At 39.0% G+C, this 25,738-nt stretch overlaps 11 protein-coding genes across 11 annotated transcripts; 6 read left to right on the top strand and 5 right to left on the bottom strand.

Moving 5' to 3' along the window:
* Positions 1–189: 189 nt before the first annotated feature.
* Positions 190–396, top strand: BATDEDRAFT_89787 (uncharacterized protein; the record flags this gene model as incomplete). The annotated part of the gene is made up of 1 exon (XM_006680086.1): positions 190–396. One exon carries the CDS (start codon positions 190–192, stop codon positions 394–396), a length of 207 nt encoding a protein of 68 aa, XP_006680149.1.
* Positions 397–670: 274 nt separating this feature from the next.
* BATDEDRAFT_25761 (uncharacterized protein) lies at positions 671–1,711 on the bottom strand (the record flags this gene model as incomplete). The annotated part of the gene is made up of 1 exon (XM_006679811.1): positions 671–1,711. The coding sequence occupies one exon, from the start codon at positions 1,709–1,711 to the stop codon at positions 671–673; it is 1,041 nt and encodes a 346-aa protein (XP_006679874.1).
* Positions 1,712–3,784: 2,073 nt separating this feature from the next.
* Positions 3,785–5,239, bottom strand: BATDEDRAFT_25760 (uncharacterized protein; the record flags this gene model as incomplete). Its single annotated transcript, XM_006679810.1, has 3 exons — positions 3,785–4,088; positions 4,165–4,240; positions 5,089–5,239. 3 exons carry the CDS (start codon positions 5,237–5,239, stop codon positions 3,785–3,787), a joined length of 531 nt encoding a protein of 176 aa, XP_006679873.1.
* A 630-nt stretch (positions 5,240–5,869) lies between these two features.
* Positions 5,870–9,063, bottom strand: BATDEDRAFT_89509 (acyl-CoA oxidase). Its single transcript, XM_006679989.1, has 12 exons — positions 8,976–9,063; positions 8,688–8,781; positions 8,483–8,587; positions 8,276–8,390; positions 8,083–8,204; positions 7,923–8,007; positions 7,807–7,852; positions 7,440–7,741; positions 7,197–7,348; positions 6,516–7,074; positions 6,233–6,423; positions 5,870–6,159 (listed from the first exon to the last, which is right to left on the bottom strand). The coding sequence occupies exons 1-12, from the start codon at positions 9,050–9,052 to the stop codon at positions 5,890–5,892; spliced, it is 2,118 nt and encodes a 705-aa protein (XP_006680052.1). The 5' UTR covers positions 9,053–9,063; the 3' UTR covers positions 5,870–5,889.
* A 58-nt stretch (positions 9,064–9,121) lies between these two features.
* BATDEDRAFT_25758 (uncharacterized protein) lies at positions 9,122–9,956 on the top strand (the record flags this gene model as incomplete). Its single annotated transcript, XM_006679809.1, has 2 exons — positions 9,122–9,585; positions 9,800–9,956. The coding sequence occupies 2 exons, from the start codon at positions 9,122–9,124 to the stop codon at positions 9,954–9,956; spliced, it is 621 nt and encodes a 206-aa protein (XP_006679872.1).
* A 96-nt stretch (positions 9,957–10,052) lies between these two features.
* On the bottom strand, positions 10,053–11,289 carry BATDEDRAFT_89508 (uncharacterized protein; the record flags this gene model as incomplete). The annotated part of the gene is made up of 3 exons (XM_006679988.1): positions 10,053–10,570; positions 10,659–10,896; positions 10,994–11,289. 3 exons carry the CDS (start codon positions 11,287–11,289, stop codon positions 10,061–10,063), a joined length of 1,044 nt encoding a protein of 347 aa, XP_006680051.1. The 3' UTR covers positions 10,053–10,060.
* A 2,126-nt stretch (positions 11,290–13,415) lies between these two features.
* Positions 13,416–14,888, top strand: BATDEDRAFT_25756 (uncharacterized protein; the record flags this gene model as incomplete). Its single annotated transcript, XM_006679808.1, has 1 exon — positions 13,416–14,888. One exon carries the CDS (start codon positions 13,416–13,418, stop codon positions 14,886–14,888), a length of 1,473 nt encoding a protein of 490 aa, XP_006679871.1.
* A 2,282-nt stretch (positions 14,889–17,170) lies between these two features.
* On the top strand, positions 17,171–18,665 carry BATDEDRAFT_89507 (uncharacterized protein). Its single transcript, XM_006680085.1, has 5 exons — positions 17,171–17,323; positions 17,416–17,438; positions 17,528–17,546; positions 17,615–18,076; positions 18,160–18,665. The coding sequence occupies exons 1-5, from the start codon at positions 17,180–17,182 to the stop codon at positions 18,589–18,591; spliced, it is 1,080 nt and encodes a 359-aa protein (XP_006680148.1). The 5' UTR covers positions 17,171–17,179; the 3' UTR covers positions 18,592–18,665.
* A 16-nt stretch (positions 18,666–18,681) lies between these two features.
* On the top strand, positions 18,682–21,214 carry BATDEDRAFT_33372 (uncharacterized protein). Its single transcript, XM_006679900.1, has 4 exons — positions 18,682–18,766; positions 19,294–19,446; positions 19,647–20,640; positions 20,716–21,214. Exons 1-4 carry the CDS (start codon positions 18,722–18,724, stop codon positions 21,135–21,137), a joined length of 1,614 nt encoding a protein of 537 aa, XP_006679963.1. The 5' UTR covers positions 18,682–18,721; the 3' UTR covers positions 21,138–21,214.
* A 126-nt stretch (positions 21,215–21,340) lies between these two features.
* On the bottom strand, positions 21,341–22,223 carry BATDEDRAFT_89871 (uncharacterized protein; the record flags this gene model as incomplete). Its single annotated transcript, XM_006679987.1, has 4 exons — positions 21,341–21,432; positions 21,507–21,728; positions 21,807–21,867; positions 22,179–22,223. The coding sequence occupies 4 exons, from the start codon at positions 22,221–22,223 to the stop codon at positions 21,341–21,343; spliced, it is 420 nt and encodes a 139-aa protein (XP_006680050.1).
* Positions 22,224–22,789: 566 nt separating this feature from the next.
* BATDEDRAFT_25752 (uncharacterized protein) lies at positions 22,790–25,568 on the top strand (the record flags this gene model as incomplete). The annotated part of the gene is made up of 13 exons (XM_006679807.1): positions 22,790–22,855; positions 22,953–23,145; positions 23,278–23,382; positions 23,463–23,599; positions 23,713–23,820; positions 23,888–23,968; positions 24,107–24,273; positions 24,342–24,436; positions 24,508–24,638; positions 24,695–24,696; positions 24,942–25,071; positions 25,148–25,202; positions 25,309–25,568. 13 exons carry the CDS (start codon positions 22,790–22,792, stop codon positions 25,566–25,568), a joined length of 1,530 nt encoding a protein of 509 aa, XP_006679870.1.
* Positions 25,569–25,738: the final 170 nt, after the last annotated feature.

The following is a 25,738-nucleotide window of genomic DNA, read 5'->3' as shown; positions in this document are numbered from 1 at the left end:
AGTTTTGTTTTTAACCTATTGATGTTGAATGATTGAATCTTGTCTAATTGACTATAGCCATATCCGTGTAAAATGGAACATTGAATAAGAATGTCTGCATAATCAAGACGATTTCCACCAAATTTACTAAACTCATCAACACTGGGTGATTAGCATGTAAACAGCTTGCAGTCAATGTGTAGTAGGAATATGCAATGGGTATTTGACCATTGTCTTTCAAAACAGGACAGATACTCGACTGCTCCGTTCCATGTGAATATGGCTGTCAAGAAAAAAATGACATTATTTATAGTGCTTTTGATGAAAAAAGAGCTCCCTGTGGGTGTCGAACCCACGGCCTTGCGGTTAAAAGCCGCACGCTCTACCACTGAGCTAAGGGAGCATGTCTATTCCTAAAATATTTACAAATATATTACTTCTTATAGAAATGTAGTTTTGTTATATTTGCAGTTTATCCCTTAGAATCCCATCAATACATTTAGATGGCTCTATAACACCACGTATAAAATCCATCCGGTATCTAATCATGATGCTCAGTGATTCAACAATGTGGTTGAATACTCACCATAGTAGTTGGTGCATCAAACGGTGACAAAGATATTATAAATACTAATTCCAAACATGAGTAGTTTATTGTAATGGATTTTACAATAATTTGTTTTAAATCCAACTATTTGCTCGATGAGTCTGCCGATACTTTGGCTAGCAAATCTACGACCTTTTCATTCATCTCCTCGTGCAGTTTAATCCAGTCTTGGAATGTCTTTTTAAAGTGGTCTGCATCGTATAGCTCAGAATCGAGATAGATATTAAACAATGCTCCAAATGACCATTTAAATGTAATATCAAAATTGGTTTGAGTCTTGAATATTACGGATTGGATTATCATAAGCGTAGTTTTAAGATCAAACGAAGCATGTGTCAAATCCGTGATTGTCCTGTATATATCCTGTCTCGCTTGTTTAGAAAAGGTACTTATGTGTTTAAAGTAGTTTTTAAAATTTTCAAATACTGCCAATGTAAATGCATGAGTGGTTTGGAATTGGATACTGTCAAGTAGTTTCAAGCTATTTTGGGCCCAAGTGTAGTACTCATTGGAGATTGACCAAAGCAAGGACAAGATAACTCCAAATTCATCTGCATAGACTGATGAAGTAGCTCGGGCATTTACTAGTGCCAAATCAGATCCGTCCAACTGATTTTTAGGATCTTTTCCAAGCCATGTCTGAACCTTTTGCATCCTAGTTTTGATTGGTACAATAGGCTCGTCATATCGACCATTTGGATTTGGAGATTTGGGCGGATTTGACGTAATGCCAAGTAGTACTCCGGTAAATTGATATCTACTCCAGTAGAAATTTAGTTGACGCACTTTTTTACCTTTACCAACTCTAGTGACTTCGGGATTGTCAAAAGCATAGTCCTTGTCATCGATTACAAGCTTGCCAGTAAGGAAAAAATAATCTAATATCTCAGCTACTCGTTTGGAAATTGAATCGAATTTACTTTCCCGGCTTTTGTAGTAACGGCTAAACTCATTGCTCATTACTTGTGGAGTATGTTGGGGATTTTGATCCGAGCTGGTTCCAGGTACGGGATTTTGATCTGAGCTGGTTCCAGGTACGGGGTTTGAGTGTTGCTCTGGAAGAATGGCACAGACATTGCTAGTCAAGATCACCGCAGCAAGAATCGAAACGCTTATATATTTCATTTCAAATAAAATTTCGGTTCACTATTGAAGAGGTTGATGTTCTACTTTTTATGCCAATGAAGTTTCAAATATTCCCACGCCCTATTCATATGAAATAGAATATCAAGCAAGGGTGAGCATATAATAAACGGTCAACCCCATGACATGATTGATGCCTGCTTACTGCCCAATAGTGCGCCGTTTGAGCTCCCTAATAAGATTCATTGGGTCTTTGCGTCCATTTTGTATCAAAAAGCTGAATGAATATTTGAAGCATTTATATCCCTGTTTCAATAAACCACACCTATTCAATCTTCAACTCTTGTTCTTTTCGCATCACACATTACGAGTAAATATCGAGTGATTGGCATGTGTAGTTGTATTCCTGAGATTGCGATCTTTGGTTTCTTGAATTAGGACGCGAATGTATCCGAGATTAGGATACAGGATATGGTAGCAACCAACCAAATATGCAATCATTGTATATTGTAGTGCATAACACAATCACTGCAAAATGAATACAAGTAATCCATTTTATGTCAATATAGCTGTCGATACGACACTACCAACACCATGCTACGTAATACCACACTACATATATTGCATTGCAAACTGACAACACTAATTGACCAATATCAAACCGGTTGATGTCGCAATCTACATCCGACTTTGAACAAGTGTATTGCTCAGTTTGTTGTACAATGCACGACATTATCAGTTGGTGATATCATGCAAGTGCGATTGGTAGTTGCAAGTAAAACCAGTTGTTATCATGTCATTGATGCATATGGAACAAACCATGTCAATGTATTAATCAAAAATCCAGTAACTGTTGATGTAATACCCAACACAATATACAATCAACGATGGTTGTTGACCCATTCACAATACTCGACAAATACCAACACACCAGAAAGTTCAAGTTTATTCAAAATCAAATTCATTAACAAATCATCAATCTGAATCTGAACTCAAACCATGCTTTTTCATTCTCATTCTTTTTTCGCTGCTTCATTACACTTTGCTTTCAACTGTATTTCATCTGTACTAGTATTGCCTGATTCATCTGTGTTCAAAGTGCTTGGAACAGGTTCATTAGTCGGAGCAGGCATTTTACTGGAGATGCTTTGGGTAAACCATTGTTACCAGCTGGGATTAGTACTGCACTAGCAGTTGCTGCCACGGTCAGTACGAGTAAAATGTCAATAAACTTTATTAGATCGATGAATAGGTTTAAACAATTGCTGGAGCGTTGATGTCAATTCTAACTCTGACATTATTGTATTTATATTTTTGTATAGTAAACCAATCCTAGCTTGTTTAGGTTAGTAACTATACAAGGCTACTTGATTGTTGTGGTGTACCACTTGGACAGTGTGTTGTTCCTCAGTCATAATATCATATTGGTATTTGCGTTGATTGGATCGTGCTACGATCTTTACATTGGGTATATTGAAAAGTGTAGTCTTGCAAGACTCCCTTTTACAGTCGTATTCACGTAAAATAGAGCATTTTTCAGTATCCTGCAATGACTTTTTTTGCTTTGGAATGCATGATGGCTGAATATCTAGTGCTTTCCCACTACACATTGATTCCAATCGACATGCTCTATCCAATTGCAACATGCATCTTATGATACACAATCAGACTATGGCTTTGATCTGAGATTCACTACTTTTAGCACAGCCATATATTGTACAATCACCAGATTTATGCATTGCAATCTAGATGTTTGATTCGACTGTTTTGATGGTATCAATACAACTCTGTACACACATTTGTTGTATTCTGAATCTCGAATATGTTTGCAATCTAGTTCAAGAGAACAAAGATTGCACGTCACAGGAATGCGACTATACATGCCAATCATCATTCCATGAAACTGTATGTTTACTGTGTATGTTGGTCTTATCTAGTATTCCGTTTACATGAATGAGGCTGTAAATGTATAATCTGGTTTAATCAATATAATGATGAGCTCATCCTAGATAGGGAATGGAGCAAGTCAAAAAATTTGGTGCCAATAAGGATCTTTCTTTCAAGACAGTAAATGAAGGATCCAAGAATGGAGCGAAATGGCAGCATTAACCACATTTAGAAACCAGCAGCAACTGCACCAGCAACACCAAGCATAACTGCATTCATCAGCATGTTGGCACCATTAGATTCACCCGCAGCCTTGGCAGCCGCAGTAGGAACGGCAGAGGCGGCGACAGATGAAGCAGCGGTATGACTTTGAGCAGAGTTGGATGAAAAGGTAGGCAGTGGAGGGAGAGAAGATAGAGAAGCAGTAGGGGCGTTTGAAGGTGAGCTGACATGCTGAGCAGCTCCACAGAACTGAGTAGAAAACTGTTGCTGTGTATAGATGCCAGTGTCGCCAGTACAAAACATCGAGTAACTGCCAATGTCGTGGTTTCAAATACAAGAGTTAGTATGTCGGATCATAACCGGACGCGTAACTTGGCAAAACTCACCAGTTGACAAGCAGGTTAGAGAGTCTGCACAAACAGTTGTAGTAGGCATAGTTGTCGGTCTGTAAAGATTTGCAGGCTGTTGGTATTAAAAGTACATGTGAGATAACAGTGATGCCAGAAAACAAGTCGGTCAAGGTTTCACATGATCAAGGCACTGTTTTAGTTTTAAAATAATTGTGCTATAGCCATGTTCACGTAAAACAAAACACTAAATAGGAGTGTCAAGATGCATGATAACAGACAGTTTACACCAAATTTACTGGACAGCATTGTGCCATATAAACTTTTAGTTTACTGGTTGACATGTATAGTCGCATTCCTGTGACGTGCAGTCTTTGTTCTCTTGAACTAGATCGCAAACATATTCGAGGTTCAGAATACAACAAATGTGTGTACAGAGTTGTATTGATACCATCAAAACAGTCGAATCAAACATCTAGATTGCAATGCATAAATCTGGTGATTGTACAATATATGGCTGTGCTAAAAATAGTGAATCTCAGATCAAAGCCATAGTCTGATTGTGTATCATAAGATGCATGTTGCAATTGGATAGAGCATGTCGATTGGAATCAATGTGTAGTGGGAAAGCACTAGATATTCAGCCATCATGCATTCCAAAGCAAAAAAAGTCATTGCAGGATACTGAAAAATGCTCTATTTTACGTGAATGGCTGTAATTAACCCAAATCAAGGTGTCAACCCCTAACTATCAGTAATCGATAATTAAAAAGCAGCCATGATTCAAGCCTCATTTGTCAATGTCAAAAAATAAGATAGGCAGCAGTCAGGCTAATGGAGTGTCTTGGCTTTCACTGCAGAGCCATATAGTATCAGACATGGCAGTTGGGCTCATAATGCCATGACAATTTGAAACCTCGAATTACAGATACTATAGCGGCCTGAATATCAGTATAAACTCACCAGAGAATTGATCAGTAGGGCCAGGCATGCCATTGGGATCAGTTAAAGAGTTGTAGGCGCACTGGTTAAAAGTGGCCTGATTTGTGCCTGTAGTGCAGGTCAGAGCATGAGCAGAGCTGACAAGGAGAGCTGTAGCGATGGCAAATTTCATTTCAATTAGTTGTATTCACGTAAAATAAAATTATCTTGCAGCAACTTTTATTCTGCTTTGGATGAACAATGGCCAAATATTCGTTGCGTTTCCCCGCTGAAAATTCACTGCACCGCCACTTCAAAATCACTCGATTCTTTCCGTGTCAGAATCACGTTGCAACCGTTTTATTGATAAAACCATTTTCTAAAGGGTTCAAGAATGAACAGTAGAGGGTTCATACCTTGCAATATTGCTATTTTTTGATCGGTTGACAGGCCATGATAGTGAATGTGCTGTTTATAATCAAATGGGCATTAGCAAATATCCTTTCAATGCGATTGTTTAGAAATCCTAGATATCAAAGCATGTTCAGCTCCCTTGATCTCTAAACACAATGTTCATCATATGATACACAATCAAACTACAGTTGAATCTGCCTTTTCTCCTTTTTTGGCATAGCCATACATTGTGTAATGGACAGTTTAGAATCAGACTCACGCATTGCAGTCCAAATGATGGTTTTGGTCTTTACAACAGCAACATTGTGATACCCTGACACGGCCAAATCCCATTTTTCAAAAAACTCGGCTTATTGAATTGCCAAGTTTATTGTATATCAGTCAAATTTGTTATCAAAACCAGCCCATTCATAAACAATCAAAATGTGTTTATTCGTCATCTTCCAATTCAAGTATATCCTCCGATTCCAGCTTACGATGCAAGAGTGGGTAAATCTCTGATTGAAAATAAGATGGCACTTTGGCAGGTGGATGGGCAGCATTAATAATATCAAAATATGCTTGATAAACATCGCCATTGTATTTTCCAAGTGGCGAATTAATGATGAAGTCGGAGTAGTTGAAAGAATCCGTCAAGGGAATGGCATCTACGCGAATTTCTTTGCACAGTTCAGAAACACGGGCCTTTACCCATTCAATCTATAAAAAGCAAATACAAGGTCAGTAACACCCAGATCTACAATAGCACTCGACATTACAAACATGGACATGCCTGAAGTGAAGTGAAAAATTCGTACTGCAGGAATGGACCGGTATTCTCTGAAATATTGTATAGGCCATACAACAGACACAGCTTGGTAAGAATAGGTTGCAAATTAGCAGGTGCCTTTAAAACTCCATCCTTGAAACGATGGAACAGATAGCCGTAGCTATGGATCTTGGCTGCATACAGCCGTGCTTGAGCTGATGTTCATTGTTAAAAAGTGAAACTATGCATCAGCTCCTACTTTGTACAATCTACAACCACATCAACACAAGCGTATGCTTAGACTTACAACACTCTTCATAAGCGGCATCTTCTTTCAAACCGCGTTTAAGAGATGCCTCAAAGTTCTCACCAGCAGCCTTGATCACATTGGCAGCGACTAGCCAATGCGCCTGGCCTATCATCTCCATACTGATCTCAGTAGCGTTTTTAGCCAAGCACCGAATCTTGAGAAACGAGTCAAGCTCATTCAAGTAGGCCACACCGCCAGCTTGTTTTTTTCCAGCCTTGGCTTCGCGGTAACAGCCAATGAGGTAGCGGCCTGCCTGCAAAGTAAGAATTGTGTTATCACCCTCCCATGTGCATTGTACGGCAAAATCACCATACAGGGATGACAAGCCTGCATAGGCAGAATATCCATGTCCTCCAAGAGATTGACGGCATTGATCAATAACATTTAACGCACTCCATGTGCAAAAAGCTTTGAGTCCAGCACTGGTACCATGCACTTCCTTGAGATGATCGAGAATTTGGGGAATATTCTTGTCCCCTGGTCGAAGAGTTTCCATCTGAACCATGAGATTATCATAGATAGATTGCACTTCAACACCTGTAAAGTGCATAGCAAACTAATACAAACAAAACATGTATGATGATATAAAGTCAATATACAAAGATATATAAACTCGGAATATACTCGAGAATAGTAAATCTGTAACATGCATAAAAATTCGACTCATTTAATGCTTACAGCTTGAGCAAGAAGCGGAATCAAACGATGTTGATGAATAACATAGTCTAGTAGTCTGGTTTCCGGCACGCCAGGACGAGCGCCAAATTGACGACGAATAGCTGCGTAACGAAGTGCGATTGTAAGAGCTTTTTTACTAATGTTTCCAGAATCTATCACAGCAAATAAAAATAATGACCATCAAATTGATTAGTAGCCAAGATTAATCATGGATAAAAATACCACACATTAACCGCCTCATACCAACAACCATGGTGACTCGACCGCTAATCAGTGCTCCATAAGTTAGCTGTTGAAGTGGTGGCTCAATCACCTGTCCATTAGACTTGACCTTGGTGTGTTTCATAAGCATGTGCGATCGAGGAATACGAACATGAGTAAACTGAATCCATCCGTTGTCTACGCCATGACGGCCCATCTTGGCTCCAATGTCGCCAATAACAATTCCGGGAAAAAGAGCAAACGTGGTTGGATCACGGAGCTGGACAATAAAATTCTTGACACCATAGTCGCGACCTTTGACAATAAGACGAGCAAATACCACACTAAAACGCAGTGTTAGTATCAAGGAATGTAAATATCGCTAAAATTATGACAATAAAACACTCACGAATGGGTTGCAGTTTGCGCAGCACCTCCAATCCACCATTTGGTAGCTACATATACTCAAAATTAGATGCATTTCATCAATACAATTGACACTACCAACCCACAAAAATCGTATACCAGTGAGATTGGGAGTATGAATAATAAACTCTTCTGATGCTTCATCGTATGTTGCGGTAGTTTCAAGTCCAGCAACATTAGATCCCTAAATTCAAATAAAATGAGTGACATGCATTGCAAGTTATACTGTTCAAGCAATTTTTTAAAATATTAAACATACGTGGCCGAGTTCAGTCATTGCAAAGCAGCCAACAAGACCATTTAGAGTGACAGCACCCTTACTGACCCAGAATTGAAGTTGTTCAGAGGTGGCTTGACCTTGGAGTGCGCCAAAAAAAAGGCCTGCAACATAGATAAAACATATTAACATGCAAGGATATGGGTTTAAAACAAAACAATATACTATGCCATACCAAAATGAACCCCTACTCGAGTCCAAGTTCCTGGATCTACCAGAGTCAAGACACTCATACGCATCTTAAAGTTTCTTACAGGCTCATTGGCTACATAATAGGCTAAACGTCTAACCTAAACACATTGAATTGGTGCACGGATTCAGACTATACATTGCATATGCTACAATTGATGTAGAATAAATATGACAAGTATGACAAAGGTACCTTTTGCATGGTCCGCTCACGAATTTGGGACAGACTTAAATCGCTGTGATCAATGGTTTTCATGACGGGATCGCGCTCCAACTGCAGCATAACCATTTCCTTGAGCTTTGCACGTGCAATAGATCCAGCATGGATTGTCAAGGTTAGCAATGAAGTGGGTCTTGATGGCACGAATAGACAAGTTACAATCAACAGTTTTTCATACCCGAGTAACTTCTTTTCCTCCATCCATGAAATAAGTCAGTTCGCGAACTGGGAACGATGGATTAGCTCGTTCCTGGGTAATAAGTTGAGTAGGACTACCAGATGGAGTGTTAGTAATGCATGCATGGTTATGGAAGAATGAGAACAGAAGTATCATTGTGAGTGCTGTAGAATAGACCCACAACTAGCAAACCAGACAATGGGGATGAATTGATGCATTTAGCAAGCATATAATATTATACAAATAACTCATGTAGAGTCATGATGGTCGAGGCATGCCAGGACTCACAGAGGCAAAGCATCAACGGATTCATGGATGCCAGACGAAGAGTGATTTTTCATGGAGTGAGCATTTCCATCCGTCATGGTGATAATAGATGGTGTTTGATATAAACAGGAAAAACCTCGCCAGTTATTTAATCTTACAATCCATTCATGAGCAATATCAATGCCATTCCTGGATCTGCTCATGAAGCACTCATTACTACTGTCGACTCCCAGATTGACTCTTTTCTTTCTAGTATGAGACTAATGATTGCTGCTGCTTCTAGTACTGCTTCTAGTACTACTTCCACTACTGCTGATTCATCTACCAACAGCAGATACACATTCTTAGCTGCCCAAGAATCCTTGGTTGCTGGAGCAGCTACTGCAAATATGGCCCGTTCCATTGAGCACCTTTTGAGCATCACTACAAAACTCAAGCAGACTCTTGTATTAAGTGACTTTGCTGCACTGAATCAACAGATCTTGCCTAGACATCGTACTCTAACCAATCAGAGTAGTCTATGTAGAGATACTCTTATGGAAATGAGAGACCATCTCATCAGAGTTCATCAGATTTTGGTGGATGCTCTATATAGCCAACAGTCTAATCTTCATCCAGTCGACTCTTCCTAGTATAATTCATTTGAAATAAACCTTTATCTTTTAGTTACACTGCCTGAACATCTATTTACAGCCGTATTCACGTAAAATAAAACATGCATCAATCTTGTAATGACTATGTTCTGGAATAAATAATGCTTAAATATTCAGTTTCCTATTAAAAGTTGATTGCTTTTTCTATAGAAACTCTGTTGTATTCTAATATCAGATACGTTTGTGCTCTAGTTTAAGAAAACGATATCAGGAATGCAACGATTATTTTCATGCAAAATGCCCAATGTTTGGATTGAAAGAAAGATGTCAAGGATGTGAAATGTATTGGAATAGGAATGTGAACATCCGTTCAGTATTTTCGTACAAGAATGAGGACAAGGATCGGTAAACTAAAACAGTTCAAAGAGCACCAATCCAATAAATCAAAACAATCTTGACTACATTTGATGGATGATCGAATGTAAAAACTTGTACTCCAAAGCATGGCTGCCATTAAAATTGTGCGTTTATTCCCATCCGTGCTGTAGTCAATAATCGATTTCCAGCAATTGACAAGATTCGATAAATCACGCCTTTATGCTGTAATATACTCATCTTGCGTGATATCCACATTAGCAGAATCAACATAACGAATATGCCCGAAATTAGCCAATGCCGTTTTTGGGAGTACTTGGCATACCGAATCATTGTTTCAGTAATACGAGCCAGTATCGTTTTAGAGTTTGATTTGGGTGCGATTTTCGATACTGGAGTAATATTTGTCGAGGGCTGCTCAGAGACAGGTTGTTGTGTGAAACTTGCCTCAGTTGATGAGCTGATTTGATTAATAGATTGGACACTGGGATCACAGAATCCTTCATCACGACGAGTTTTGAAAGTGGGCTTTATCAGATCTGTTGTGACTGGCGGTAATTCGACTACTGTTGACTCGATAGTGTTTGAAACTGGAGTAAGCAAAGCCTTTTCCTCATTTTGCAATTGAACAACATACTCTTCCAGTGTCTGATTCCAAAAAATAAAAAACGGTAAGACTCCAAATACGAATGGCATCATTCTTATCTATGGTTTAAGCATAGTCTAGCAGCATTACTTTTTTCTGTTGAGATCCAAGAATGGTATTGTACTGCAAAAATGCCAATGCAGCACTATAATCGTGTGCTCCTACAAGGGACAAGAGGTACAGCTCAACAATACGACGATAGTTGCGTGCTGATGGTTGCATATTGGAAGCTACCCGAGCCATATACTCATCTGTTTGACAAGTCAGCCATGTCTCAATTAGATCAAGAGTATTTTTGTATTCTTTTTCCTTGAGCATCTTCAGCGATCTAAAAAGATAAAACACAAGTAAATAGAGATTAGCAATATGAAACAGCAGGATTCGTGGGCTCATGCAATATAGTTTAAATCAATAAATGCACTTACCCAAGCAGTAGTAGCTCTTCAGAAAGCATACCGCTGCCACCAATGAGCTGGCATACTTTTTGCCAGGCTTCATTCCATTGTCCAACCTCTTTAGATATACGCAAAAGCATCAGCAATAAAACATTACGTTGGTCGGAAGTGAGAATATCAAACTGATCCAAAAGACGTATGCATTCCTGATGGGCATTCTCAAACTTGCGCTGAACAAACAATCTAGATATGAGCTCAAGAGGCTTTTGTACATTTAGTGGAGGGTCAGTGTCATGGCTGACATCCTTCCAGGTATCAATTGTCATAAAGGTGTGAATTTGAATTTTAGGAAAACATTTACATGCAAATGGACTGAATATTCATCAAGATTCAACCGCAGTAAAACTTGTTGCTTGTTTTAATGTCATATTCACGTAAAGTGAAATACTTTATCTTGCAGTGACGGTCTCGAATAAACAATAATTGAATGTTGCATTTTACTGTTTGTGTTGTCAGTATTCAAACACAACGATCATCATACGACACACACACGATGACGCTATAAGTTTGAACTGGACTGGTGTATTCAGATGTTGTATTTTGATCATTGTCGACCATTGTTGATCATTTCTGATCATTGATGACAGTCATACATTGCACGATCGACAAGTTCAGCTCAAATTTATACATTGCAAATGATATATCAGTGTTGACTGGTCCGATGCTGTCGGTCAAACTGTGCACACACTCGTATGTGTTGTATTTTAACACTTTGAATATGTTCACGATCTAGTTCAACAGATTGTGCATTTTGGAATGCAGCGGTTGTTTGCATGTCGAACAGTGTTTACTTGTAATGTCTGGATTGACTGAATGCAGAGTCGCGGATTGGTCAAGTGTCATGAATATGTCATGAATATGTCAACACTCGTCCAGTTGGTTTATACAAAAATGAGCACGCATAATAACCAATCGACTTTGTCAGAATAATACAGTGTTGTACAGTAAACCGATACCAATCATGACATGGTATTGGCTGTTGATTATGTATATCGACATTTGTGTCGTGATTGATTGTATGTGAATACGACTGTATATTGATTTATAAATCATTTGCAACATGTATTGTATATTTTGATATGTCCAGTAGTTGGTATACAACACTGGCAATAAACCATTCACGTTACATACGACATTGGACATTGGTCACTGGACATACGACATTGAATGCTTGATCATGGTTGCTGCATTTATCGCAAGACTCGGGTATGACATGATAATTGATCTCGAATCAGTTGCATTTGTATACTCGTTTCTTGATACTGTCCTGGTGTCTGACTGTATTGTTTATCGTATCATGCTTTATCAGACCACTCTGGCTACTACATTGCATATTTGTCATTTAATGACATGACATGCCCAATTGTATTGTCAGCCAGAACACATCAATGGTGTCTATTGTGCCAACTGTTTCTGAATGTTGGTCGATATATCGTATTTTTGACGCAAATGGCACATCTCTTGATATCACAACTACATCCGGATAGCCCATCATGATTCGATATGGCCCAAAATGGTCCAACATGGTCCAATATGGGGTAATGGTATATACAACAATAGACTTGATGTATATTGTGACGATGCTCTTGTATTTTGGCTCACATTCAAGCAATGCAATCCAGGCTATGCAAACTGAAATTGACGACTGAAGTTGACGACTGAAATTGACAATTGTGCCTTGATCAGAAAGCTAAAAAACCCATAGCAGCCGATTTGTTGAACCCCACAGTCTCGTAGATCAATCTGAATGCTGTGCAGTTGCTTTCGAGTCCAGAATGCTTATGGCTTGTTTATTAGACGGGCTGTTCAGCCATCATATTAACACTAGTTAATCAGGGTGGATATATTGGCTTTACAACACAATGCAACTAATAATCAGCCATACAGTAGTGATTGATATATTTGATCGTATACGGTTCAACAACGCTTTAGTTCATCAGATTGTTAAAGGGCCATCCACAGCTTAAAAGCAGTAAATGTTGAGTGCAAGTTGGCACTATCGATATACGAGTTGGTGTATGTCTAACCACTCGGCTCAAATCTCGAATGTAGAACCACTAGTCTATATACTATATATAGTGATACTCGTAAAAATGGCAATGAGGTATGTGTGATGCATCCGTATATGACTATTCGGAAGCTGTTCAACATAAATCACGATAGCGCACTCTTGCCTTGCACAGCTAAAATTAAGGGCGGTTGACCCTTTATTCCAATACCACTGCAGACTCCACCCTGATACTGTAAAGCAACAAACTAAGACAAGACAACATACGATGCATCGATTGTCAGTTGGGATATAAAAACAGGCTGTTTTTGCTCAATCTAAATCATAATCTCAACAACAACTGTATCAAACCTTGCAAATTCACCAAGTACAAACCGTATAAATATGTTATCTGTCACTCTAATTCTGTTGATAATCTGCATTGTAAATGCAACTCCCGTGCCGTTGGCTGGAGTCTCTAGGTTCAAGGCGTTTGTCAACAAAATCAAAAACACGAACCGGGTTATAAGTGCTCTTAAAACTCGTCCATATCTCCAAGATCAGGCGCCGTCACCTGAAACCATTTCACAATGGTACGATCCGCTCAAAGGCCAAGACTCGATTGTCGTGGCTGGAATGAAAATCACTGCAAACGTCCCATCTGTCAATCTCGACAATATCCAAAGCCTTTTGTCTATTAAATGCAACCAAGATCGAGTTACGATGGTACTTACTGAGTCACTGCCAAGCACCAACTGGAAAGTCCAAAAAACCCTGTTGGTGATTGGATCGCAACACGGTTGTGGAGTTGGCAATTCAGCCGAGCAGGCTCTACTTCTTGCTACCGACTGGACACTTGACGCTCAACGAAAAATTGTCGTGTTTACAACCACTGACCCAGAAAAGGCTGGTGTTACTGGCAGTTTTGAAATTCTTGCACTTCCTGGTGTCGAAAGTAGCCAAGGTGGTGGTATCACTGCTGACGATATTTCTAACGATCAAGCTAGCACCCATTTACTGCAAAAGCGTGGTCGAGTATCCAAACCAAACGCCAAAACTGTTGGTATCGCACTCAACTTGGATCTGAAAGCCAGTCCATCAATCGAAATTAAACCATCAGATGCAGGCGGTGTATTCCGAGTCGGCTGCAATCCATGTGGCATCAAAGCACAAACAACACTTGTATTTCGTGCAGCCGGTAAATTGTTCAAAAAGCCAAAATATTCATTGACCTGGGAAGGTGACATAGACATGTATGCCATGCTGTCGTTTGACATAGGTGTCAAATTGGACAAACGATTGGTTTCCATTCCAATTTTTGAATACCCGCTGACTCCGATATACATTCCTGGAGTGCTGTCTATTGGTCCTGAGCTAGTTTTCGAGTTTACCATGGATGCGACCATTTTGGCTGAAGTCCGATCAAAAGCAAATCTGACCATGTCCTATTCCAACTTTGAAGCCAGCATTGCATCTAATGAAAAAAACACATACCGCGGGTTCAATCCTGTATATACTAGCAACGTCGAAGCCGACAAGCTTATTGCTGAAACACGACTGGAGTTTGCACTCAGCCCAAAACTCAAACTTGCAGCCGAAGTGTTTAAATTTGATCTTTTGGAAACGTCACTGTCGATTGCAAACAAAGTTGGCATCAGCTTTGATATCCAAAAAGACATATCAAACCTTGAAAACATCAAGCGACTCGACTCTGGCCCGGCCTCATTCGATGTAAATTTATCAGTTGATGTTGGCATGTCACTCGACGGTGAAATCTTTGGATTCTCAAAAGTCTTGTACAATATTTTTACAAAAACCATTTTTGAACGGCGCTATACTGTCAACAAGAGCAAAACACTTGCAACTACAGGTCCTTGACCTGTTTAGTTCAGAATCTTGTAAATACTTGACCATTTGTATTTGATCATGTACATATTGCATTCATCACACAATAAACTAAATTGACAATATCCAAAAAGTTGTTTATAATGTATTGTACACAGTCATATATAGTCATATACAGTCGCATACTGTACATTAGTGTATTGGTGTATGTATATGATATACCGACAGTGTTGAGTTGACAATATACACGACTATTGGTGTTTAGTATGCACGCTGTGTTGATTGTTGTATTGTGTTAGTATCAGACTGTCGTGTATCAGTCAGTCATGACCAAACGGTACACACATATAGTGCCAATGTACAATGTACAGTGGTCAATGTATAATGTTCAACGGTCAACGGATAATCATAGCCGTAGTACGGATAATTGCTTACCCGACATTTGAAATATCACCCGAGTTCAATATACCGGTGTAATGCAATCAACAAAAATGCTTTAAAATGGACACATTGTCAATCGAACACATGGTCAATTGAACTGGTACACACAACTACCAAACACGACATGGTTGGCTGTGCTGTCCAATATATGTATTTGGATGGATGCTGTCAATGTAGATTACTGTTCTAGTATCACGGCTACTTCAAACTGAGTGACACGACTGGATGCCATACAATCCGTTTGACAGACATTGCAAATACTGTAAACACTGTAAACACTGCAAACACGACACACGTTACATTGTATACAGCCATGTGTAGTGTAGCATTTGTATGATATGTGCTGACAACAATGTGCAAGTTTTTAAATCGAGTTTAAACCCATTTTATCAGATTGTGTCATGGTTGTCACGATTGTCATGGTTGTCAATATTTGTGACAATTGTGACAATTTGTACCAAATTGGTGGATTTTAGCCGATTGGTGTAAACATTTGTATTTATGTTGCAGCCAGAGCATGTATTTTGTTTGTACATACACTGACTACATGTATGGCGTGTATTGACATCAACGTCTGGTTGATTGTTTGGTGGACAGTCCGAGTCCGAGTCCGAGTCTGTGTGATTGCAATTGTTTGACATAGATCTACCGTTATACTAGACTGTTTGCATGATCTAAAATCGATGGTATCAAGCAATGTATGTGATGCAATGTGGTGTAGCGTGGTGTGCCATAATATGTATAGTATCGGATAGTATCTGACAGTATCTGACAGTATCTGACAGTGTAGTGTGATGTGTGATGTAGTCATACGCCTTGCAACACTGGTTTTTGTTGAACAGTCAGCAAACCATGACAAACAACAGAATCTGTAGCTTATGATGTGATGTCCAAAATACGATGCGTGTTTGGAAACATTCTGTCGATGCGATTGTTTAGTCGTTGAATACTGTAGCAGTCACTGTTTGTGTTGTCAGTATTCAAACACAACGATCATCATACGACACACACACGATGACGCTATATGTTTGAACTGGACTGGTGTATTCAGATGTTGTGTTTTGATCATTGTTGACTATTGTTGATCATTTCTGATCATTGATGACAGTCATACATTGCATGATCGACAAGTTCAGCTCAAATTCATACATTGCAACTTATATATCAGTGTTGACTGGTCCGATGTTGTCGGTCAAACTGTGCACACACTCGTATGTGTTGTATTTTAACACTTTGGGTATGTTCACGATCTAGTTCAACAGATTGTGCATTTTGGAATGCAGCGGTTGTTTGCATGTCGAACAGTGTTTACTTGTAATGTCTGGATTGACTGAATGCAGAGTCGCGGATTGATCAAGTGTCATGAATGTGTCATGAATATGTAAACACTCGTCCAGTTGGTTTATACAAAAATGAGCACGCATAATAACCAATCGACTTTGCCAGAATAATATTGTAATTTGATAGGAATTGGCAGTCATTATAATATAAGGAATAATCGCTAGATATAGAGTGTATATTGAATCAATTGGATGCCAAACCCTATTGGAGTGCCTTTGGCGGATATTTTGCCGCCGTTTCAACTGCAGTCCATTGATTACTGCCAGTTGGTGAGTTGATGCTGCAGGCTTACTAGACATGGCTTTGAATGCCATAGCGAATGGCTGTTTTTGTGAATGTCTTGAGTATATCTGCAATTCACTTGAAATACTAGAGTTGTATGTCGCCAAGTTGATTCACATTTCTCGTTCATATTGACTTTTTGCTGGTCTAAAGATCGGCTGGGATTACCATGACATTCATGGACTGAAGATGCATTGATGGTTCATGTTTGTCTTTATATAATTGTATTACTCATAGTTGTTTATAATCCAGCTTTCTTGATGTCACAAGCCGATACTTCACATCAATTGACTTCCACCAAAGTCCCATTGGATAACCTCAAATGGGTTTTGGAGCCTAGCTTTACTACAGAAGCTCAGACCTTTTATATCACTGCTCACAATGGTATATTTGCTCTTTTCCAGGTATCCAAGTTACTTTTCAAATGTATGCTTGACAGCTCCAATTCAGGGTTTGAAATATTAACTATTATAACCATTTGATTCCTGGTCATCAGCTGGTCTATTCAAGCATCAATAGGTAGTGTTATTTTGATTGTCTTACAGTGTTGATGAGGTTCTTGATTCGTTTGATAGTATGTTGACCATTTGTTTTTGCAAATGCTATAGTTGGAGTCCTTCTGTTCAGGTATTATAGATTGAGTAGATATGTTTATACTCGTCATCTAAGTGTATTGTTTTTCGGTAAACCTATAGATCACTGCTCGTGTATACATGCCTGATGGTGTCAAGAAGATCAAGAGTGTCAGTCTTGCTGGGAGTGCTCTCGAGCTATCAGCAGACAAGCTATCAGCTACTTGCAGTAATATGACCATTACTTACAAGGCCGATGCATCAACAGTTGGACCATCTTATATTGTCAAACTTGATGTTAGCCCAGAACTTTTGGTTGAGTTTAACATGGATGCAGTGGTTGAAGCATATCAAATCAACGAGGGTAAAGCTTACTTTGATCCCGAGACTCCAGCTACTGGATATGTTGCATCACGGATCATGCCCAAAGGCAAAGTTTCAGGCATGATTGTTGTTGATGGCATCATGCATGATGCAGCAGGACATGGTGTGTTTTCGCATGCCATCCAGTGCCCACCTTATAATGTTGCACGTTGGAATTTTATCAATTTTCAAGACGAAACCAATGCACTGATTCTATATCAGGTATGGATGTATGAAACAGACATGTTGAGTTCAACCCATGCAGATAGTGTTGATTGACCCACTCAATCTTTGATCACAATTAGTTTGAAATGGTACCAGGAGCGTACCCAAAAGACATTGTCAGTCAAGGAGTTTTAGTTTTGAACAACGAGATTACAGCCGTGACCATTGACAATCACAGTGAGTTTCAAGGCACCACACTTGATGCCTTTTCCAACTATCAAATTCCCAATGCAATCAAGCATGTTTGGCATGGCAAGACACGCGATACCGGAGTGCCAATTGAAATTGAAATGCGATTGAAACTGGATCGGTTGGTAGATAAGATTGATGTGCTTTCTGAGCTTCCATACTTGATTCGTATGTTCATTCAAACCTTTATCAGTGCACCATTTGTGTATCAATGGATTGAAGACACAGAAGTAGTTGTGCGTGTGGAGGGTGGAAAAGAGATTCGATTGAATGGTCGAGCATTCCATGAAAACACATTCTTAGCAGAATTGGAACAAGTTTAGAGTGTTTTGGGGTTCAAATAGCAGTCAAAGCAGAGTGGAAAAGGCCAAATAAAGTCCAATCGTTTATTCTCTGCATTTCCTTTTGTCCAAAACTCAACGCAGCATCACTATATAGTATCAAGTCCTAATTATGACAGCTGCTTCTACCATTACCACTGCCTTATCCGAGAACAAGGTCTGTTAATATTCAAGAGTGTTCTACTTTTTTTTATTCTCTGATTCATCCCTTGATCAGTATACATATCTTGCAATGGGTTCATGTTCATGTCTTGCAGTGGGTTGGGTTGATGCATGTCTCTGTATCTCATGTTTAGATCCTCTGTGGATCCGCTAGACAACTGTCAATCTGGAGAGTCGTTTAAGATCAATTTATTCACTTTGTTGGAACCAGAAGACGAACAGTCTTTTATTGCCCTTGTGTGGATGGAGACATTGTTCAGTACTGTATGTTCTATTGTCTCTACATCAATGACTGCCTTTCTTTGGGTTTGTCAGTCATCACAGTCGTATGTAGAGTGATGACTGCTCTTTGTCATACTCTACACTCACACCATTCAGTTGTATGAGCAGTACTAGAGGCTGGACTGCATTGTGTCCACATTTACAACTCTCAATTTTATGGTTGTCATAGATCTACCATGTATTGCACTGTGCTAACCATTTGTATCTTGTAATACTTGATTTTTATCTACATGACACTAGGTGGACCCATTTGAAGTTGGATGGTTGTTTGTTCAAGAATACTATACTTTTCTCAACAAGGATCCTGAACGTCTTCATTGCTTCTACAATAAAAAATCTGTTTTTGTGCATGGCACTGAAGGTGACAATACTGAGACTTGCTATGGTCAATCGGTACGTATTTAAAACTTGCAGATTAAATTAAATCTGTTATTGCTTGATATACTGATTTGGTTGGTCTACTATGCGATGGATCAATACATGTTTATCACTTCAATTGAGACCAACCTGTTGATCTTTCTGTCCATCAACATGTGTTTTTGAATAGTTGGATGTGCTAATACGACTTGTTTGCCTTTTAAATCGTATGGCAGGAAATTCATCGTTGTATTATGAGTTTTAATTTCGACTCTTGCAAAGTGCTCATCTCTAGTGTTGACAGTCAAGCATCTCACGATGATGGCGTTCTTGTTCAAGTTCTTGGTGAAATGTCCAACAATGGCGGTGCTTCTCACAAGTTTGCTCAAACCTTTTTCCTTGCAGTGCAGCCAAATGGCTACTTTGTGATGAACGACATTTTCCGTTTTCTCAAGGAAGACATTGACAACGTTTATGAAGAGAGCGAAGATCCCGTTGAAGAACAAACCTTTTACACTGCTGAGCATCAATCGGCTGTTTCTCAAAGATCGCCTTCTCCTGCCCACGTTCCTGCTGTGACCGCCAATGTCGCTGCTACAACTACTCCCTCCAAGACACATAATGTTGAAACTGTTGCTGTCACGCACACTGAAACTCCTGCAGACGTTCCTGTAGTTGTTGCACCTACTACTACTGCTAATGCTCGTGCCTCTTCCCCTGCTCGTGTCAAACAGGCATTTACTGATACTAAGTCTGCACCTGCTGCCACTACTTCTATTCCCCAGCCTGCCACTGCTGCACAGCCTATCCCCGCTAGCAAGACAAAGGAAACTCACAAGACTGCCAAGCCTGTAGATCGCGCTCCTGCTGCTGCACCCACTTCTGTTGCTACTGCAGCTCCAGTTCAGGCATCTGCTTCACCCAAACGTATTGTCCAGCAAGCACCCGTACCTGCACCTGCTCCAGTGCCTGCCACACCTTCAACCTGGGCTAAAATGGTTGGCGGCAGTGATGCATCTTCCAAGTCTGTATCCACAGCTATTGCACCTCAGAGGCAGTCTCAAACACACACTCCTGCATCTGTTCATGGATCTGCTCAGCAAGTACAAGCTGCTGTGGACTCTTCAGCTCAGTCAACTACGGATAGTTTTGGTGAAGAAGATTTTCACCAAGTTACTCATGGCAACCGTCAAGGCCGTCAACGAAATCATAATACAACTCCCCATGAAGGTAAATGTACATGTTTGCGCGACTGAGATGGTTGATACAGGTGAGATGATTTACGTTTTATACAATTTGAATCAGAATATGATCGTAGTTCAATTTACTTGCGTAGTCTTCCTGCTGGAATTGAAAGCGCTACACTTGACAAGGCCTTTTCAATTTTTGGTGCTATTCGTAATATTGAAATCAACCAGGGCAAACGCACTGCATTTATTGAATTTGTAAGCAACGATGTTTCTGCCAATGTTGTTGGTAAATCCTTTACTTTTTCAGACACAAAAGTCACTGCTGAAGGACGACGCAAGCCCACTCCTGGTACAAACCGCAATAACAACCCCCGTGGATCTAACGGTGGATTTTCGCGCAACAACAACTCTACTGGATCTGGAACCAACCGTGGTCGTGGAGGATATCAGAATAACCGACCCCGTGGTCAATCTAATGCAACCTCTCAGAGTACAGTTCCAGCCAACTTTACGCCTAGTTCATCAGGAAAGGCTTAAACATTGGGTTTTTTTCCATTCCAAAACTTTCATTTCTTATTCACTTTTAGTAAACTAAGAGAATGTGATGTAATTTGAAAGTAGATTTAAAATAGTTGAGTGGGTGAAAGAAGATCAACGAATCCAAATCTAAGTTGTGCAAGATATTGTAGAGATTTGAAACACAAGCGAGTCAACCTCGACAAATTTATTCCAAATTCAGTTTAGTGACCTTCATGAGCATTAAAGTCATAAGCACGAACACGCTTTGGGAACAGACTATCACTGGCAGTGTCATGACTGTAATCCCAAGCATCTATAGCAACACATTTAAAAAAAACAAATGAGTGGATGTACACACGTAGTTGATTGATCTGATACTTGACTTACCTGGATAATTGGCAGGATCATCAATGGGACTCTTGAGAGCAGGCCATTTTTCTTCCTCTTGAGATTCTTCACCAGCAGCAGCAACCATAGACTCGGTTCCAAACTCGGGCTTTGCGGGTGCTTTGGGTGTAGAAAAAGTCTGAGGAAGATCAGTACGATCGGGAATAGCGGTAGGCTTGTAGCTACGAATATAGTTCAGATAAAGATCGGTGACAGAATCGGCTATATAAAACCAGACAAGAATAAGACTCAGCATCAGGTTTCAAGTCATGGAATGAGTTCAACATACAAGGCTCTTACCCTTGGCAATAGAAGTTGTAGCAAAAGAGCGAGCAAAGACAGGAGAAGCCCGAACAAGAGTCTAGAAAGCAGTCGACTGTTAGTTTACATTCAAATAGTTTTGATCAAGGACAGCAGTGGTGATGACATGCACAACATTGAAAGTTGTAACAGATTGAAATTCAAACAGAAAAGGTTTATACTGCTAAAGTTGAGACTTTGAGTCAGTTTAACAAGACAGTCTTGAACTGCATGAAAAGTTGATCAAGAGACTGTACATTGTTCATACAAGTCAAGACTTGATACAGTTGCTGTTCATACAAGTCACTTGCAGTTTCAATAGTACACACATGACTAAAAGAGAGTGAGAATTTCATTTGTATTATGACTGACCGAATGTCTAAAGAGAGCACCAACAACAGCAGTGGATCGCATCATGATTTCAAAAGTTTGGATTAAAGAAATTGTTTTGATTTTGAATCAAATTTGAAGATTCAAAGAATTAATCAAAACTATAACTTGAGATTACAATCATTATTATAAATCAATTCAAATCAATTCAATTCAAATCATTCAAATCAAATCAAATCAATTCAAATCATTCAATTCAATTCAATTCAATTCAACTTGTCGAGTCTAGATTCACTCTTGAACACGAGATTCAAGGTTATGTCAAGTAAATGATATCGTCTTGAATTCAAAAACAATATTATCTTTTAAAGTCTAAAACTAACTCAATCTTACAAATCGAGTTTGTTTTAACTGGACGTTTAGTTGATTGTTTGAGCGAACACGTTCGATTAAAAGATTATCAATGATTGACATGATTCAACACTTGTCAATTACATTGACTTCAATGACTGACACTACTCGTTCTCTCTCTACTGGGAGAGTATTTACTATTCATGGCATGTATTGCATTCCTCTTGTATTCGTATCAACTGGATTCATCCTACACTTGATATTAAACTGTTTTGACCTTGAATCTAGGACTCATACTCTTCATGACTCGATACATAATGTTGGCATCTTTATGTCAGACTGTCTTTGCAGATGAACACACTCATCATGTATGTATTCTGTTCTGGATTCTACTCTGGATGCTGTCGTGTGACTTGATTCTTTCATCAATGACTGTAGCTTAGTCAATTTATCATATTGTAATAGTACAAGGACGGTGAAGAAGTCAATGTGTGGTACAATACTGTTGCTCCTCTGCATAACAAACAGGAAACATATGAATATACGCAACTGCCGTATTGTCTTGGATCAAAAGAAGTTTCTCACTATCACGAATCACTCGGCGAAGCCCTGTTAGGTCTTGAGCTGATTCATTCTGGCATGGATGTGCCTTTTTTAGGTGGGATAGACTGTCCTTGCGATCCTTTCATCTGTTTCCATCAGATCTGGTCAAGTCTCGTCATATTCAATCCTATTTTCATATAAACCTCAATATTGTCATGTCCATTAACTAATCTAATGCTGAGATTAGAAACAAAACCAAAAACAGTATTGTGCACGACTCAACTTGATCGCAGGGATATTGCATTGTTTATCTATTCAGTACTTGAAAACTATCATTACTCGGCTTATATTGGTACGCTTTTACACTACTTAGATTAGATTTCGTACTACTTTTTAAAGCTCACTCATTAAACTCCTTTCTATTTTACTTAGATAATCTGCCACTCAGAGGCCCTATCGGTACAAGTAACACAACTGGAAAAACAACTCTCAACTATCTCTACACTAGTCGTCATTATACAATCATGGTCAACAAGGATCAGATTGTGGGAGTGCGCGTAACAGAGCAAGTTTTATACTCATGACTCGCTTGGATACTGCATCAACATAATTAACATCTGATTCCTATTTTAATGAATGTTCAACCATTAGTCAAGACCCAATACTTCTCGACTCTTCACAGATTAATTTGCAAATCGCTTTTCACTATAGTGTTCAGTGGTCACAGAGCAACATCACATTTGATGCTCGCTTTGAGCAATATTTGGAATCTTCGTTTTTTGAGCACAAGGTATGTATCATATTTTCAATCATTGCTTGTTTTGGATACTCTTTATTCATGCATTGACCTTGTTTAGATTCACTGGTTTTCAATCATAAATTCGTTCATGATGGTTATTTTCCTTGTTGGCGTTGTCATTGTGATTCTGATGCGTACTGTAAAACGTGATTTTTCCCGATACGAACACGAAAATGGTCTTTTGGACATGGCAAGTATCTAATACAAATGTCATGGACTGTTGAATCAACATTAAACTCTGAAATTGTGCTGTGTTGATGTACATGGGTTTGAATAGGATCGCGATCTTGGTGACGAGTATGGCTGGAAACTTGTTCATGGAGATGTGTTTCGAGCACCTCGACACTTGACGTTTTTTTCTGCATTGAACGGAGCTGGAATACAATTGATTCTCATGGCATTTGCTATTATTGTTGCCACTATTGTTGGAAATCTTTATACAGAGTAAATATCAATGAGCTTTTCTACTGATCACTGTGAGTGAACAAACTAATTCTGATACTGGTTTACAGGAGAGCTATCATGTTGACGGCATCCATCTTTATTTATGCACTTACATCTGTTATTTCTGGTTACTACAGCGGTAGTATGTATGCAAAGTACAATGGTAAGTAGGACAAATATACTTGTCCATCTTGCTTGGGGTTTAACCCTGACTAAACTCTGAAAATCAAACAGGAAAACGCTGGATTATAGCCATGATGACTTCATCACTTCTTTGGCCAGGGATTGTGAGTGGGACGGCTTTTATCATCAACTTTATCGCCATCTATTACCAAACATCTCGTGCTATCCCGTTTACAACCATGGTAAGTTGGATTCAGTATTTTCGTGTTGTCTACTTTTAATTGAATAATAAAACTAGAGGTAGTACTAACTGAGGGTTACTTATTATTTAGTTGGCCATTCTAGCAATTTGGATTTTTCTCGTGCTTCCACTGACTCTTTTTGGAGCAATCGTTGGGAGAAACTGGGCTGGCATGCCCAACTTTCCTTGCAGAATCAATCCAATTCCGCGTCCAATACCAGACAAAACATGGCAAGTTTAAAATACACCCAAAGCGTATATTGCTAACCTTGTCTAAAGTATTTTATTTGTGTATGTTGAATAGGTATGCCGAGCCTTTATTCGTTATTGCAGCAGGAGGACTCTTACCCTTTGGAGCAGTGTTTATTGAACTGTATTTTATCTTTACTTCGTTTTGGGAATACAAGATCTACTACGTTTATGGATTTATGTTGGTGTGTATTGAGCCTTTACACATGTATATCTTGACTATTTAGTCCTGTTAACCAGTTAAAAACTTGAACATCCTAGTTGGTATATATACTTTTGATCATTGTTACCATCTGTGTATCAATTGTTGCTACATGTAAGTGTCATGTGTCTGTTTTTATTCAGTATTGAATTTGTCTTGATTGCTTTCCACATGTGTTGCCAGATTGTGTTTAGTAACTTGTTGCTTGCATTACCAATAGACTTTTTGCTCAATGCAGAAGATCACAGATGGCATTGGACAGTGTTTCTTTCCAGTGGTTCGATTTCCGTCTATATTTTCCTTTACTCCATCTATTACTTTTTAGTTATTGCAAGAATGGACGGACTCTTTCAAACCGTGTTTTACTTTGGATACACAGGACTAGCATGCTTTACCATTTTTTGTATGTTGGGCACAGTTGGACATATGACTGCAGAGCGATTTGTCAGGTCGATTTACACGAACATCAAGGTGGATTAAATGGCAATCAAATAAAGTTGATTTTGAATTTGTTGAAAACAATAAAGCAATTTAAATTTTTTTCTAATGGATTACAACTTGAATAGTATGTGTTTTTAACATTGATTTTATTTGAAATAAGCAATACATTGAGTTTATCACAAAATAATAATTTAGTGAATCAAACGGTT

This window comes from Batrachochytrium dendrobatidis (assembly GCF_000203795.2).
Source record: "Batrachochytrium dendrobatidis JAM81 unplaced genomic scaffold BATDEscaffold_8, whole genome shotgun sequence".
Lineage (NCBI taxonomy): Eukaryota > Fungi > Chytridiomycota > Chytridiomycetes > Rhizophydiales > Batrachochytrium > Batrachochytrium dendrobatidis.
The sequence above is the reverse complement of the archived record's forward strand: the minus strand, read 5'-3'. Positions and strand labels throughout refer to the sequence as shown.